Source organism: Marmota flaviventris, chromosome 1 (assembly GCF_047511675.1).
Source record: "Marmota flaviventris isolate mMarFla1 chromosome 1, mMarFla1.hap1, whole genome shotgun sequence".
In the NCBI taxonomy this organism is placed as follows: Eukaryota; Metazoa; Chordata; class Mammalia; order Rodentia; family Sciuridae; genus Marmota; species Marmota flaviventris.
This window is the reverse complement of record NC_092498.1, coordinates 164,249,677-164,266,704: the sequence shown is the minus strand read 5'-3', so window position 1 is coordinate 164,266,704 and position 17,028 is coordinate 164,249,677. Positions and strand designations below refer to the sequence as shown.

The following is a 17,028-nucleotide window of genomic DNA, read 5'->3' as shown; positions in this document are numbered from 1 at the left end:
ACATTTCTAACTTTGGGTCCCCCCCCCCTCAGGATTGCTTTGGCTGTTTGGAATCTTTTGTGGCTCTATATGAATTTTAGAATTTTTATCTATTTTTGTGAAAATGACTTCAGAATTTTCGTAGGGATTTTATTAAATATGTAGATTGCTTTGCGTTTTTACATTTTTACAATGTTAATTCTTCCAATCCATAAATAAGGAATGGAATATCTTTCTTTTTTGTGTGTGTTTTCTTTATTTTTCCCATCATCAATTTTATAGTTTTCAGTATGCAGATCTTTCACTTCCTTGTGTAAATTTATTCCTATGTATTTTATTCTTTTTGATACTATCATAAATGGGATTATTTTTTTCATTTCATTTTTGGGTAGAACATTTTTTGGTATTCTTTATTGATTCTTTTTAGTTATACATGATGGTAGAATCCACTTTGATAAAATTCTGCATGCATATTTATATCTTACTCTAATTAGCATCCCATTCTTGTGGATGTGCACAGTGGAGGGATTCACTTAGGTTTTGTTCATATAGGCACATAGGAAAATTATATCAGATTCATTCTAATGTCTTTTCTATTCCCATCCTTCATTCTTGATTAAAGAAATACAACTGATTTTTTCATATTTTTTGTATTCTGAGGCTTAAACAAATTCATTTATTAGTTTTAACAGTTTCAAATGTAGTCTTTAGAGATTTCTACATATAGAACTATGTCATATACAAAAAGGAAGAGTTTTTCTTCTTCTTTTTTCAATTTGGATGCCTTGTAAGACTTATTTTGTGGTTTTTCATATGATCCATCTTGGAAAACACTCCACATGTGCTTGAGAAGAATGAATTTTCTGCTCCTGTTGGATGCAATATTCATTTGTTGGTAAGTACAATTCAAGTCCAATGTTGCTTTATTGACCTTTCTGCCTGAATGAACAGAAAGAAAATGAATGAACAGAAAGAAAAAAAATGAACATTTTTGAAGGTAGAATATTGAAGTTTCTTACTTTTATTGTATTGCTATTTCTCCCATTTGATCTGTTCATATTTACTTTATTTAGGTGCTTTTTTGTGGATGCATATATTGACAATTGTTATATCCTATTGATAAATTGACCTTTTTATTATTGTATAATGAACTCTTTTAAGGTCTGAAAGAAAAAATTACCAACTAAGAGAATCCTTTGCCTAGAAAATGTGACCTTCAGAATTAGTTGAATGTAAAAATTTACCTCATTAAAGGTAATTATAATTTTTTTTTTCCCACATACCCCAAGAGAGGTTTAGGTAAGAGGCAAGTCCTCACACAAGTTCAAGAAAGTGTCATTCCATTGCAGAAGACTTCTGCACTGTTTCTTTCCTTGTTGTCCTTGTGGGGTTTGTTGTAGATTTCCACACTGGGCTTATTTGTTCAGACCTTGTTGAGATTTGAAAAAAAGTTCATCGACTGAAGTTCTGCCTCTCCTGACAGGCGGCAGCTTCTAATTTTTTATCAGCTTGCTAGTTTATCGTGTTAAGTTGAACAGTTCATTTCATTGTCTTCCATCTTGGGGACCAGAAGGGTGTGGCAGTAAGGGCTGACCAGGGACTGGGTAGTATGTTCATTCTAGTGATGGAGCAGTCCTGGGGGCAGATCTCCTTGGCCAGCTACTCCTTTTTAAAAATTTTTTTTAAAATTTATTTTTTAGTTGTAGGTGGACACAATGTCTTCATTTTACTTTATGTGGTGCTGAGGATCAAACCCACTCATGCTGGGCGCGGGCTCTATCTCTGAGCCACAACCCAGCCCCAGCTACTCCTTTTCTAAGTGCAGGCCTTCTGGTATGGGAGTGACATGGGTAGTGTGTGGGTGGAGTGCACTTTGTATGCAGAGCCATCTTCCACATCCAGTGGGTAACTGCGATCCAGATCACAGGTGCCTACATCCTGACAGATCATGAAAGGCACAGTGATGTGAGTGGGACCATTCAGTTGGTTAAAATCATTCTAATGGTCTATCAGGTCTTTGGTCAGGTTTGGCATAAGCCCTTAGGAAGGTCATAACCCTGACAGACAGCAAAGGTCTTGATGCTGGAGTTATAGGTGCCCCTGGGCTTGGCTCAGAGCATGCTGGAGAAGAAGACTTTTAGCTGGCTGTAGAGCAGTCTCACATCTTGGCCTCACAATATCTTGGCTACAAAGAAATGGCTTCAAGACATGTTTAGCAATGTTCAGAGTGGCTAGGAGGAACCAAATGCCAGGTGACCTGCATGTACTCATGCACATTATAGAGGCCAGCGACATCAGGGCCCTATCACATACCACTATGTCTGCAGGACAGTTCTCAAAGTACTGGATGATTTCCTTGGCAGTAGAAAATTGGGTGATATCCCCTGGATCTGTATCACACCTGGTAGCAGAATCATAGCCTGAAAGTCCACAGCTACCACTTGGCCAGACCCCTGGCTCCTGATCTTCTGGCTTAGTACTGGCTCCAGCTGCCAGCTGCCTGGGGCTGTGCATAGGTCAAACACCCATATCAAGCAAATTGGAATAGGAAAGCTGGAATTCTTCATTGAGTTGTAGCACCTTTAAGGCAATGCAGGCCTGCCAGCCATTCTCCATACAGTAGCAGACATCACACTTGTCCTTTGATGTTCATCCCATCTCATACTATTTGCCCAGGGACCTGTCACCAGTTGTCTGATGCCACCCTGTATCAGTAACCAAGTGAGTGGGCCACAATCTACTTTAGCTCTTGGTGCAGGGAAGATCAGGAATAAGGAAGTTGGTGCACCAACATCCAGGCCTTAGAAAAAGTGTAAACCCAGTGAGAAATGGTAAGACTTCAGTTTGTGTTTTTAAGTGAACCAAATACCTGTCACACATACCTTAGCATCACTGTAGTGTAGCAAATGTGATATCCTAGAAGGCCAAGTCCAGACCTGATCTGAATGTACAGTAAGAGTCCTGTCATCTTGTGTCAACATATCTAGGTCACGCCTATCATTGATTTTTTGATAGTTGGATTATAATATGTCTAGGGGAACTTTTCTTTGGGTTGAGTTTTACTGGAGATTTCTGAGCTTCCTGTACCTGTGTGTACATATATGAAACTTTGTTTTCAGCCATTATTTCATTAAGCTTTATTTTCTGGAACCTAAATTACATAAATGCTTGCTTTCTGTGTTGTCCCATATATCCCAGGGCTTTCTTCATTTGTTTTCATTTTTTTTTCTCCTCTGAAGATATGATTCCAAGTGGACATACCTAAGCATCATTGTAGCGTAGGTTTTGAGTTTGCTTTTCATTTTTTTTGCTTAATTTATGTGCTGTTGAAACTCTTTGCATTTTTTAGTTCAATCATTGCATTTTTCAGCTCTAAAACTTCTCTTATGTTCTTACTCATATTTTATCTTTTTGTTTAACTTCTCATTTTGTTCTTTTACTATTTTCCTGATTTTGATAAATTGTGCATCTATGTTCCCTTGTAATTTGTTGAATTACTTTAGAACCATTATTTTGAATTCTTTGTCATGGGTCCTCAGTTATTTGGGATTAGTTACTGGAAGCTTATTGTATTGCTTTGGTGGTTTCAGGTTTCCCTGATTCTTTATGACCTCTGTATTTGTGAAGTGTCATTTGAAGAAACAGTCAGTCGTCTGTTCCAGACTTTATGGAATGGGTTAATAAGGAAAGACTGTCCCTTATAGGGAGAGAGGCGGTGGAGAGGCACCTTAGGGTGCACTATGGTTTTGGGTTCATTGTCTCAGAGCAACAAGTATGAGGACATATGGTGGCTCCAAATTCAGGGAGGCACTGTGTCTCACTGGCTCAGGTAGAAGCTGTTGGGATTCTCATCTTTACCTGTGGGTCTAGGAGCCAGAGGCGGGGTCCACCAGTAGTAGAGGCCTAAGGCATATGTATATGTTTCACTTTGGAACTTGTTGCAGATACATGTGTAGCAGGAGAGACCAGCTACAGTTTCTTGCACAGTGACAAGGGCTAAGATCTGAGGCAGGGGGTCTGGGCTGACTGTGAATGAACAGATGGCAGTGGGGACTGAAAGCCTGGATACACATGACTGCAGAAGCCAACTGTGAGCTGGTGGTAGGGATCAAGTCATATAGATATACATAGACAGCTTGAGGGTTCTAGACATTGATTATAAGCATTTTTTTTTTTTCCTCCTGGGATTGTTTGCAGGCACATATTTTGAAAGTGCCTTCCGCCCCTGGATCAGAACACTCATGGAGGGGTGGCCCAGGAGGAATGATGGTGGGTCAGGTACTTGGAGCTGTTTAGCTGGAACCTTGGGCTTGGGTACTTGTGATAAAAGCAGTTCACTTAGTTCTCTGAAGCGGGGAGAGTGGTGGTTGGTCAGGCACCTGGGGGAGACTATAGTGTTGCATTCCTAGCCTGGGAAAACTGCAGCAGTGGTTTTCCAGCAGCTCTGGGTGGCTCCTGGGAGCACAGTGCAGATATCTAGAAACTGTGAAGGTGGGGGGAAAAAACAACAACAACTTTGTGGCCCTGAGAGGTGAAGGATACAGGGAGTCTGCTGCTGCTCTGCTGGAAGTTGGTTTCCTCAGAAGTGAAAGCTGCTCTGGGGCCTTGCAGAACAAGTTGCGAAGGTCCTAAATTATAGACACTGCCTTCACCAATTTGTGGTGAAAGCTGCAGGGAGTGTGTGGGGGCTGTTGAAGTCTTCAGTGAAGAAGTCTGCTGGAGTCCTATGCCAAGCAGGGCACTTGGGGTCATGGTGACTTTCTCTGCATGACTGATATTGACAGAGCCTATCCATCTTCTTTGTTTCCCACTGTCTCCAGACACCTCAGCTGTGCCGTCCTCCTAGAGAGCTGGGTGGGGTGGAACTGAAGCTGGTTGTTTGGGCAGGTTCCTGAAAGCCTAGGGGAGGCTGGCTGTGTACTTTGCCCTTCTTTTCTCTGCAGGGGTGTGCTCAAACAAGGAGTTCCCTCCACCTGTCCAGCTGTGCTGGGGTGGGGGATTGGGCAATGCAGGCAAAGTGAAATTGTTCTTCCTACTCTTTTTGTGTGGTTATCCTCATGTTTTTTTCTTTCACTATTTTGCTGTGGCTACTTAAATTGAATCCTTAAACACTTACAGAGTCACCTTTGTTCATGGATAACTGCTTAATTGTTGCTCTTGGTGGGGAAAGAGAAGACTGGGACCTCTTTCACCATCTTGCTGATTTCATTTACTTGCTTGTAAATGAGAAAATCAAAAGCTGAATAAGTAGACTAAAAATAAAAGTAGTTTTGAACTTAATTTACTATCTTGTAAGTTTTCATAAGCCTGAGAGTGAGAAGGGTTTCTCTACCTGAAAGGCCATAAAATGAATGGAAATTTGTTTCCTGGAGTCCTATGCCAAACTGGCCTCTTGTTGCTACTTTTTGTTCTGAAAGTGCTTCCTCTGTGGCCAGTCTCTATGTAGGTATTAAAAAGATAATTTTGCTTTAGGGTAATCAGCTTGTGACTGTGAAAACATCTAAAGTTGTAATTTCTATGTTGCAACTCCTATATGTGAGATCAAGGAAGAAGTGATAGTCTTTGGAATATTTTCTTACTAAACATTCCTGCTTACCTGAGGATATTCATATTAGGACTAAGATGGGACTAAAATTGGCCACTAAAATTTGTATAAGTCAAAAGGATGATCAGATTGGATTTTCATTTTGGAAATGAGATTAAATGGTATGATATGAGTTTAAATCTTATGTTTAACAAAATGTAGGTGACAAGGGTGACTATACACTAATTTCTAGAAGAAACAAAGAATGAAATTAAAGTATCAGTTTTGCATTGGGGCATCTTTTTTTTTTTTAACTTTTGTTTTTTAGTTGTAGATGGACACAATACCTTTATTCTGTTTACTTATTTTTATGTGGTACTGAGGATCGAACCCAGTGCCTCACACGCACGAGACAAACGCTCTACTGCTGAGTCACAACCCCAGCCCCATTTGGGCATCTTTTCCCCCAATAAAACTGGAGGCTAGCATGATGTAATATCTGTTACACTGTGTTTGACCTTTATACTACCTGCTTTTAAAAAGAGTCATTTTGCCAAAAATATACTGATGAAATATACAGTTTCCTCAGCAGCCTCTTTAACCTATTGTTAGTCAAATAACTCTCTTTGGAAGTTCCTGCCATCGTCCTGTTAACTGTTGAAGCTCACTAGAACTTCACTTGTGATGGCTCTGCCTGAGATTTAAGGGTTCCCAAGATCTCACCTTTATTGAGTGTCTGCTCTGTATCAGACATGGTGCTGGATGTTGGGTCGATGTGGCTCCTGCCCTTCCAGTCACATAACAAGGAGTAGGAGGGGACATAGTATGGAAGCCATAGTCACAGGCGACTCTTAAGCACTTGAAATGTGATAATGCAAACAAGGAACTGAATTAATTAGGTCTACAATACCTAGAACAGAATAGACAAGATGGAGAGAAGCTTTTGTGAGGATGAAGAGGAGCAGAAGGGAAAGATTTTGTAAGATATTGTGGACCATGGTGATTAGTCAAGACTTTATCCCAGAGCTTTAGGAAACCACTAAAGGTTTTGTATAATGGTGGGACATAACCAAATTGGCATTCTGGTCTGGGAACAGGATGCTGGATTAGAGAAAAGAAGATTGATTCTGAGTAGGGTGTGGGGTGCAGTGGACAGGGAATAGGGGAGATGGAGAGAGATCAGATGGGCATGTGTTAGAGCACAGTGGTCAATAACAAGTTCAGGAGCTTGGTTACTGGAGACACATTCTGGCTTTGCCCTCTTCAGTTTGCCTGGGGAAAGGATGTTTCAACTTTGTAAGCAGTGCTTGACTCCAGCGCTGGCCTGGCTCAACAGCTGCAGGGTAGATGACAAAGAGACCACCTGAGTTTATAGCAAGTCTTCAGGAGCTGTTGTGTTTTGACAGTCCAGGAGTGGGGCACACTTGTGATGTTCTTCTGTTTTTTAATTGTTTCTTTTGGCACAGAAATTAAGGTGACATCTTGTTGGTTACATTTCATTCAGTCTTTTACCTGTTTTGGTAACTTTTTCCATTTTTATGTAAAATCTGTTATTCTCATCAGCTATCTATAAAAAGGTGCTTGCCAGTTGCAAGAGTCTAAGGGTATATGAATACAGGGGTAGTTTCTTGAGGGTTCCACACAAGTTTTAGAAGAACTTGCTTTCCTCACTTGCAGATCAAACTAATGAAGCACGTTTGCTTTCTCTCTGGAGAAGACTGAGCAGTGTGGTTAGGAATGTGGAATGAGAATAGAGACAGGGAAATAAATGTATGTGGAGGTTTGGACTCTGTTTGTTTTTTAGAAACCCCAGCTAGCTTAATCAGAAAAGAGTTTTTCCTGACAAGGCAACTTGTAGAATCCAAGTGCTGGATGTTCCTGGTCCTGAGGAAGTACTGGAGGTGGGAACCTGAGAACCATCAAGATGTTCCACTGCTGCTCTGAGTACCGCTCTTTCTGCATCTGCCTATGTGATAAAATTTGCCAAGCCATAATCTTGAATTTATTTCTTATGGACCCTGCTAGAATGTGGGAGGAGTCCAGTGTGGGTCAGTTTTCATCTTCGCTCCAGTCAGGCCTAGATTTTGGGGAATGGCCATATGAATACAGCATGGTTTCTGGGCACCCCTTTCCATGAACCCTTAGGGTAGAGACCCTGATTGTTATCAGTATGGTGTATAATATGATATAATATGATTTGATGTGAAACATAATTATAAACTATAAATATATATTAATATCCTAGGAAGCATCTAGGATGTTGTATAAAAAATTACTACAAAACCCGAATTTTTTTCTCCCATACCTACTGTATCACCAGTCATGCTGGTATAATGTTTATTCTAAGGAAACACTCTTGATTCTGCCCCATTTTTCAGTATCAGCTACTTACACTTGAGTAAATAGGGGCAAAACCTACTTTCATGAGATATGTATGAGACACAACTTTTTGAGGGGGGGGGTGGGATTGATATGTAGGATTGCAATACATCTTCTCAGAATTAAAATTCACCATGTGTGAAAGATTACATTTGAGATGATCATGATTTATGGAGAAAAACATAGTTTTAAGTTCTTAAACAGCCCCCTGGTGAATGAGTAAGATATGATTTTCATATTTGAACCACTTTGGTAAATATTGTGGGTAAAGTGAAAATAAATAAAAATTTAAGTTGAAACAAATGCAGTTTTAGGTATTTTCTGCAATATGTTCTGTTTCTACATCTTAAACATTACATAAACCAAGAAATGATAAAAACTACGTCTCTAGATTTGGGTTGGCAAACTCTAGCCCTTGGGTCAAATCCATCTGGTACTTGTTTTAGTAGATAAATTTCATTGAAGGACTAGCATCCCCATTTGTTTACAAACTATCTGACTGCTTTTGAGCTATAACAGCCAAATGTAGTATTTGCAGTACATGATTTGACCTACAAAACTGAAAATGTTTGTTATCTGGCCCTTTACAGAAAAAGTTTGCCAACCCTTGGTTTGCATCAGAGACAGTATATTTTAAAGGTGTCCTGAGGGAATTTTAGAGTTCTTGGGGTGAGTTAGGATCTGCCACTGAATAAGACCTGACAGGCTAGGGCATTTGGTCACCTTATTCTGTTTGATCCAGAGTAATGTGGATGCCCTGTTTGCTCTATTAGGCTTCTGCATATGACTTGATATGAAGAAAGAAAGGATTTTCTTGCATAAAATATAGTGCTAGAGTGTACTTATCTGAAAGTACAAGAGGACATTTGGAAAAAAGGGACGTCTCTGAGTATAACTTATTATCTTCGTTGTAAACTGAGGTGGTTGGTACCTTGCATTGAAATCTCCAACTAAGGAACAAAGTCCTTGATGAGAATTTAGAAGGTGAAATTGACTCTTGTAATTACTGACATGAAAGAAATTGCTTTAAAATCCTTGGCAGCCACAAAACTCAACTCTAAGTGGATCAAGGACCAAGGCATTAGACCAGAGACCCTGTGCTTATTAAAAGAAAAAGTAAGCCCAAATCTCCATCATGTTGGCTTAGGAATCGAATTCTTTAACAAGACTCCTAAAGTGTAAGAAGTAAAATCAAGAATCAATAAATGGAATGGTATCAAATTAAAATGCTTCTTCAAAGCAAAGGAAACAAAAGAAAGAGCCTACAGAATGGGAGACAAATCTTTGTCACCAGCACCTCAGATGGAGCATTAATCTCCAGGATATATAAAGAACTCAAAAAAAATTAACACCAACCAAATAGCCCAATCAACAAATGGGCAAAGGAGCCAAACGGGCACTTCACAGAAGAAGAATTACAGTTGATCAACAAATATATGAAAAAATGTCCAACATCTCTAGCAATTAGAGAAATACAAATTAAACTACACTGAGATTTCGAGAGGATGTGGGGAAAAGGGTACACTTGTACATTGCTGGTGGGACTGCAAATTGGTGCAGCCAATTTGGAAAGCAGTATGGAGATTTCTTGGAAAGCTGGGAATGGAACCACCATTTGACCCAGCTATTCCCCTTCTCGGTCTATTCCCTAAAGACTTAAAAAGAGCATGCTACAGGGACACCGCTACATCGATGTTCATAGCAGCACAATTCACAATAGCAAGACTGTGGAACCAACCTAGATGCCCTTCAATAGACGAATGGATAAAAAAAAAATGTGGCATTTATACACAATGGAGTATTACTCTGCATTAAAAAATGACAAAATCATAGAATTTGCAGGGAAATGGATGGCATTAGAGCAGATTATGCTAAGTGAAGCTAGCCAATCCCTAAAAAACAAATGCCAAATGTCTTCTTTGATATAAGGAGAGTAACTAAGAACAGAGTAGGGACGAAGAGCATGAGAAGAAGATTAACATTAAACAGGGATGAGAGGTGAGAGGGAAAGGGAGAGAGAAGGGAAATTGCATGGAAATGGAAGGAGACCCTCAGGGTTATACAAAATTACATACAAGAGGAAGTGAGGGGAAAGGGAAAAATAATACAAGGGGGAGAAATGAATGACAGTAGAGGGGGTAGAGAGAGAAGAGGGGAGGGGAGGGGAGGGGAGGGGGGATAGTAGAGGATAGGAAAGGCAGCAGAATACAACAGACACTAGTATGGCAATATGTAAATCAATGGATGTGTAACTGATGTGATTCTGCAATCTGTATATGGGGTAAAAATGGGAGTTCATAACCCACTTGAATCAAAGTGTGAAATATGATATATCAAGAACTATGTAATGTTTTGAACAACCAACAATAAAAATTAAAAAAAAAAAAACTACACTGAGATTTCATCTCACTCTAGTCAGAATGGCAATTATCAAGAACACAAATGACAATAAATGTTGGTGAGGATATGGGGAAAAAGGTGCACTCATTTATTGCTGGTGGGACTACAAATTGGTGCAACCACTCTGGAAAGTAGTATGAAGATTCCTCAGAAAATTAGGAATGGAACCACCAGTTGACACAGTTATCCCACTCTTCAGCATATACGCAAAGGACTTAAAATCAGCATATTATAGTGACACAGCCACATCAATGTTTATAGCACCTCAATTCACAGTAGCTGGACTACGGAATCAACCTAGGTGCCCTTCAACAGAAAAATGGATAAAGAAAATGTGCTATAAATATGCAATGGAGTATTACTCAGCCATAAAGAAGAATGAAATTATGGCATTTGTGGTTAAATGGGTGGAATTGAAGGCTATCATGCTAAGTGAAATAAATCAACCCAAAAAACCAAAGGCTGAATGTTCTCTCTGATATGCGGATGCTGACTTAAAATAGGTGGGGGAATGGGGGGTGATGCAGGGAGGGTAGTGGAGGTTCACCGGATTGGATGGGGGGATGGGAGGGAGGAGAATGGGAAGGACAATAGAATAAATCAGACATAACTTTCCTATGTTCACATATGAATACCCGACCAGTGTAACTCCATATCATGTACAACCACAAGCATGGGAAGTTATACTTCATGTATGTTTGGTATGTCAAAATGCATTCTACTGTCATGTATAACAAAGAAGAATGGAAAAAAGAAAAATCTCTGGCAGTCCATTTTCCCTTTTTGTAGAGGAAGATGATAAATTACCCCCTGTACTACAATCAGATTAAAAACGAAAATGACTACCATTGATGTATGTGGTGAGGTTTATATAAGGTATGTTAATCTATTAACTGTTGTTGTAACAAAATGCCTGTGACCAGGTAACTTATAAAAAATAGGAGTTTATTTGGCTCATGGTTCCTGGAAACTGAGAAGCACAAAAGCGTGGCACCAACATGTTAAATGATTATTTCTTAAGGTCACATGTAAGCATTTAAGCATATGGCCAAACTTTCTTCTGCATAAGACTCCCTCCATTGAAAAATAACTCCTTGGGGCCGGGGTTGTGGCTCAGTGGTAGAGCGCTTGCCTAGCGTGTGTGAGGCACTGGGTTTGATCCTCAGCACCACATAAAAAATAAATAAACAAAATAAAGATATTGTTTCCACGTATAACTAAACAAATTTAAAAAAAGAAAAAAGAAAAATAACTTCTTAGATACTAAGTCACTGACTATAACAATAAAAGATAAATTGTGAAATTTTCTGGCTATCAAGAGCAAATACTCTATATATTAATGAAAGAAAAGTTATGCCTCCATTATGTTCGTATTAATATAATTTTCATTGTGAGTTATTAATCTCAAAGCCATAGTCAACTCAATTTTGTGTCCAACTCTTATTGAGTACTAACTTCATTTCAAGTTGATTTTTAATCACCTGTTGGGGACAAATATATAGTAGGTTGTTTTTGTAATATCAACCAGTGTGATTTTCCTTTGTGGTAAGTGAATTGTTGTGTCTAGATGCTCTACAAGTCTCCTTTTGACAATTCAAAAGTGTCCGTTCATTCTCTCTATGGAAGGGGTAAGGCTTACTTTTGGGATTCCAGATGGAGTTTTAAAATTGTAGCAATCTAGACAACAGGCTGGGTTTGATTTTCCATGACCAGCTTTGTCGGAAAAGAGGTTTTTTCTTGTCTTTCTTCATGAAGGTCCAATTGGAAGAATTGTCTTGGAGTTTATCTTTCGGCCACTGTGTCTCAAACTGTAATGAGGTTTCTACTTACTCGGGGATCTTGTTCGAATACGACTTCTCGTTCATCAGGTCTGTTTGGAGTAGAGCCCGAGATTCTGCATTTCTAATAAGCTCCAAGGTGGTCCATGCTGCTGGTCCACAAACCACACTTTGAGTAACAAGTATTTAAGCCACAGTAGAGAATGCCTAATGGCAGAAAAAGGTTTTCCCACCCAAAGAAGAGAAAGAATTCAACCTACAGGGAAGAAAAATGAGGTCCAAAAGAGGTTGGAGTTGGAAAGCAGGCAGGTTTCTAAGAAAAGATTCCCTGTATTCTGTCCCATTTCTTGTGATGGAGGCAGAAAATAGATATGTCTCCTCAGATCCAGAAATCTCATATGAAAGTGTGGAGAAGTTTCTCAGGAGGAATATGTATATTCCAGGACAGCTTGAGGAGACTAGCTCATGCACATTCACTAGTTCTCTGAGTGGAGAATTTGGTAGTGGTTGCAGGCAGCCTGATAGGAGTGAAGCTTCAGTGATAGGAAAGCAGCCAAGAGGTCCTGAGCCTTCAAGGGAAGCTGTAACAATGCTGAGAACATTGGAAGACTAGGAAGGCTTGGGATGGGAACAAGAAGGACTGAGTGCAGTGACATTGTTGGAGTCCATGCTGGGTACTCTAGTCATTAATAAATGATGCCAGAGGATAGTGGCCAACTCCTGTGGCATCAGCAACTCTGGTTCTAACTGTGTTGAGCAGGTATGTCTCAGAAGCCACCTTCGCCGTGTCAGAAAGGTAAAGATAGATGAGAAGATGGAGAAAGGAGAGACTCTTAAGATTAAGGTTCAAAAAACAGTGATGGTTATTTCCAGTTGCTAAGATTAATTGTACCTTTATCTTTCAGTAGGGGGTGGGATTAGAATTTGTTGCTTATACTGAAATTCAGTTGAATAGATCTATTTTGTATATTAAATATAAAGCTATATTTTACACATTGTATTTTAATAATCGCTACAATATTTTACAACCAGAATCAACTAAATTCCTTTTTTTTTAAACTTTAAATTACTTTTAAAATATTTGATAGGTATTGGACACAATATCCTTTATATTATTTCACATTGTTTAGGATGTATATACTATTATTTAATATTGTGAGACAGGAACCATTATCTCATAGAACAAAGGCTCAGAGAAATTAGCTATCTTTCCCCAGATCATACAATTGATAAGTAAATGAGGTTAGAGTTACTGACTCAGCTTCTTGGACACTGACATTGGATTTGACACATAATAAGAGTATAAAAATATTTAAATAAATGAATGAATGATTATGCAAATGTATGGCATATCAGTTGATCAGTAGTCTTTGGAAATACTGGAAGGAAAAGTGGATCCTCCTTTCAATGAATTTGCTATGCATAGAGTTAAAACTTTGGAAATACTCATGGGTCCTTAAGAAAGTTCATAAAATGAAGGAGCACTGGCTATAAAGTGATATGTTGGAAGTGAAAAAATGAGAAAGTTTTGTGGTTTGGGACTCATGAGGAATGTCATTTACTCTTGGACTGAGTATAGTCTGGGGCTTTGAAATAGGGATATAGAAAGTATTTCAGGTTAGTTCATGCCTCTTGAGAGCTACCCCATCATATTGCCTAATCCATGTGCAGGATAAAAGGGGATAGCCTTCCAGGGCAGACCTAAAGAAATTATAGCCAGAACTTATAGCCAGAACTCCGGTGCCGAGCTGTGACAGTTTCATACTTGGGCACTGGCCCTTTCCCAACCTGTCCAGCCTAACTGACAATGCTTTTGTCTGGTTTCCACTTTGCACTTGGGCATCTGTTAATCCAATTAAAACACCAGTCCGTATATAGCAATTGGTTTATGTTAAGACTTTGCGGTTGAATTCCTAATTAAGAGCTTTTCTTCACATACCAGATGTACAAATCCTGTTGAAAACTTAGGATTTTAGAGCTCAGGACATCTTTAGAATTTGTATTGCACATATAAACTCTTACCTTAAAGACCATGTTTGTGTGCAAACAAATTGAGTATTTCCAAAGCCTTAAGATTGTTTGACATAGACTGAATGAGGAGTGATCACACCTACAGTTATCTTTCAAGTCTCCTATTCATAACTTAGGGCTAAGAAGTTCCAAATTTGGTATAAATTGGTATAAGTTTGGGCAAAAAAGCTTGTCAATATAAGTGAATCTTACCCTTGGATCCTATAATTCTGCTTTTGGACTATATCCTTTGAAAATCAATTCTTGGTACAGAAAAAAATTTATGCCCAAAGATATTGAGAGTGATTTCTTTTCTCCTGCTCTTGTTTTTAAATAAAAAACCTTAAGTTTTCTTAAATAATTTTTTAAATAAGAATTTTCTTAAGAGGAGATAAACATTTTTCAATTATTAATCTAGCACTAAAAGTATAGTCATCAAAAGTACTAGTCATCAAAATGATTTAAAAAATATCAAACATGCCTTGTGTTTATTTTTAAATCTTCAAGTTATTATCAACCCATTTTTAAATTTTGAGAGTAGGGAGTAGGCTATGGAACCAGAGTTTGTGAACACATAATTCTGTTTCAGAATAGCCAGCATGTAAGGTGCAGTGGTGAAAAACACTGAGACGTGTCAGACTTGGAGACTTGGCTGTGGTTCATGCTGACCCTAGAAGATGTGTAACCCGAGGCCACTCAGTCTTAACCTGAACAAAATACTCTGAAAGTTACTGTATGGCCAACAGCTTCATAGGTTCCTTGGCATGCCCATAAATACAACATCCACAATTGTGTGTGTATGTATGTTTTAGATGTTGCATTTACTTCCAAAGGAAAACATACTTTTCAGAACATTTTGTAACAATTGCCTGGGAAGCTGCCTTTGTAATTTTAATATTATCATCCCACATAATATCTACCTAAGTTGGACAAGTGTAAGGCATGTTCTTCTTAAAGCTTTAGGTTATAATTCTTTGATTTTTTTTTTTTTTTTTACAATCACTATTAGGCACTGTGGTTGTTCTTCAGGTTTACATTCAAATGGGACCTGTCTGAGAGGCATCAGAAATGTTTTATACACTCTTAAAATTGTGTTTCAGTGAAAAATAACAAAAACATACAGAGATGAGCTACCACTTTTGACCGTATAATATTCATATAACTCTATAGCCAGATTAAAATTGTTAAAACTTGGAATAAAATTGTGATTCTAAGTTTTAAAATCAATATTTCATCTGACTGCAAAAGGATGTCCTTCTAACAGGCACATAACTTGAAGTGTCCTGACCTTTCACAGTAGAATTTTAATGCTAGAGAAGAGGAACAAGGGGGAGTACTTCATAGTCTGTCTCCCACTTACATCTACCCCTCAGGTTACAGAGAAAGACTTTCTGTGGGCCTTGACAGTTTATAAGACTGTCTTGGGAACCAGAATACATTGCTTAAATTGCTGGAGCCCTCATGTGTAAAACTTAGAGGCAGGAGTTGGATTAGATCAGCATTTCTCCCATTATTTTAAAAAACTCCACTGTTCTATGGGGAGCTTAGAGGCATACTCAAGTAAAGAGTGTCTCTGAACGAATATAAGTGAGAAATGCCATTTCTCCTTTTGGAGATTCCCAGGGTGTGTTGACATATATAAGTCTGCAAGATAGCCTATAATAAAGATGTCTTTTCCACAGTGTTTCACCCAGCACGTCTCTAATGTATTTGATGACAGATCTTGTTATCAAGGAACGTATTTTGGGAAACACTGAACTAAGTTTCTTCCAAGACTTTGGGGTTTTAAACAAGCCATCCAAATGTTGCTTAGCAACATTAGAGCCACTTCATTTGCCCGCTAGATGGCACCCTTGAATGAGATTTATTTTTCTTTTTGACTGGCTTCTCTTTGGACATTACTTTTCCTGTGTACCAGGAGAGTGCAGTTATAAAATTGATCTTAAGGTCATTCTGGTAACATTTTACAATCCATTTAAAATAAAACAGTTGTGTCAACTGTAGGGATAGATACTAGCCAAGATTGAAGTAGTACATGAATTTTTCTCACTTGAGTTAACTTTTTCTTAAACACTGTTTAAACAATACCAGTATGATTTAAAATCATAGTTTAGCCGCGGGCAGAAGACTGGACCGCCGAGCCCCGGGCCGCGGCGGCGGCTGCGCGCCCCCCCGGATGCGGTGACCCCCTGCCCGGGGGCGGGGGCCGGGGCAGGACCCGCCGGGGCCGCTCCCGCGCTCCTCCTCCCACCCCTCTGCCCGCCTTCTCCCCCTCTCCCCGCCCCCCAGCCCCGAACCCCGCGCACCTCGTCTGGGGACGGGGCGGGGGGGGCAGGGCCCGCTCCTCCCCGCCCCCTCCTCCTCCGGCCTCTGGAGCGATTTGTCAAACTTCCCATTCCGCCGGCAGCGCGGTCCTCCTCCTCCTCCTCCTCCACCACCACCTCCTCCTCTGCCTCCTCCTCCCCCCGTGCTCCTCCCTCCCCGCGCCTCCCTCGCCCGCCCTCCTTCTTCCCTCCGCACGTTCGGGGATCGCGGCGGAGCGCGGCGAGGGGGGGACGCGGAGAGCCGGGGCGCAGCAGCATCCTGCGGGCGGCCGCTCTCCGGGGGGGAGGCTGAGAGCAGGCCCGCCTCGCCCCCCCCGCGGGCCCGCCGCCCCTCCCTCCCTCTCCTCAGCCCGGCAGCGGCGGCGGCGGCGGCTGTGGCAGTCGCGGGAGAAGCATCATGCCGAGGAGGAAGCAGCAGGCGCCCCGGCGCGCAGCAGAAAATTTTAGTACACGACACAGCGGCTGCTGCAAATAGCACTATTTCCCCAGCCCAGGCTGTTTGATTGCAAGAGGCTTGATTGCATCATTAGTCCTGAAGTGCTGTGCTCACTGAAACACACCAGCATCTTGGACATTAAAGTGGCATCCTGTTGTGTATGAGGAGAGGCCTCGCACACACCACTTCATCTTGCAA

General features: G+C 40.2%; 1 protein-coding gene and 1 pseudogene across 3 annotated transcripts in view; both read right to left on the bottom strand.

Moving 5' to 3' along the window:
- The window catches only part of LOC139705029 (ERV-BabFcenv provirus ancestral Env polyprotein-like), a 42,804-nt gene extending 26,316 nt beyond the window's left edge, over positions 1–16,488 (bottom strand). For all 3 annotated transcript variants that reach the window (XM_071609209.1, XM_071609212.1, XM_071609215.1), the window contains exon 1: positions 16,377–16,488. In XM_071609209.1, coding sequence (XP_071465310.1) covers positions 16,377–16,466 — 90 coding nt within the window. In that variant the 5' untranslated portion in view covers positions 16,467–16,488. The remainder of the gene's footprint in view (positions 1–16,376) is intronic.
- Positions 646–2,637, bottom strand: LOC139705027 (tRNA (cytidine(32)/guanosine(34)-2'-O)-methyltransferase-like; annotated as a pseudogene).
- Positions 16,489–17,028: the final 540 nt, after the last annotated feature.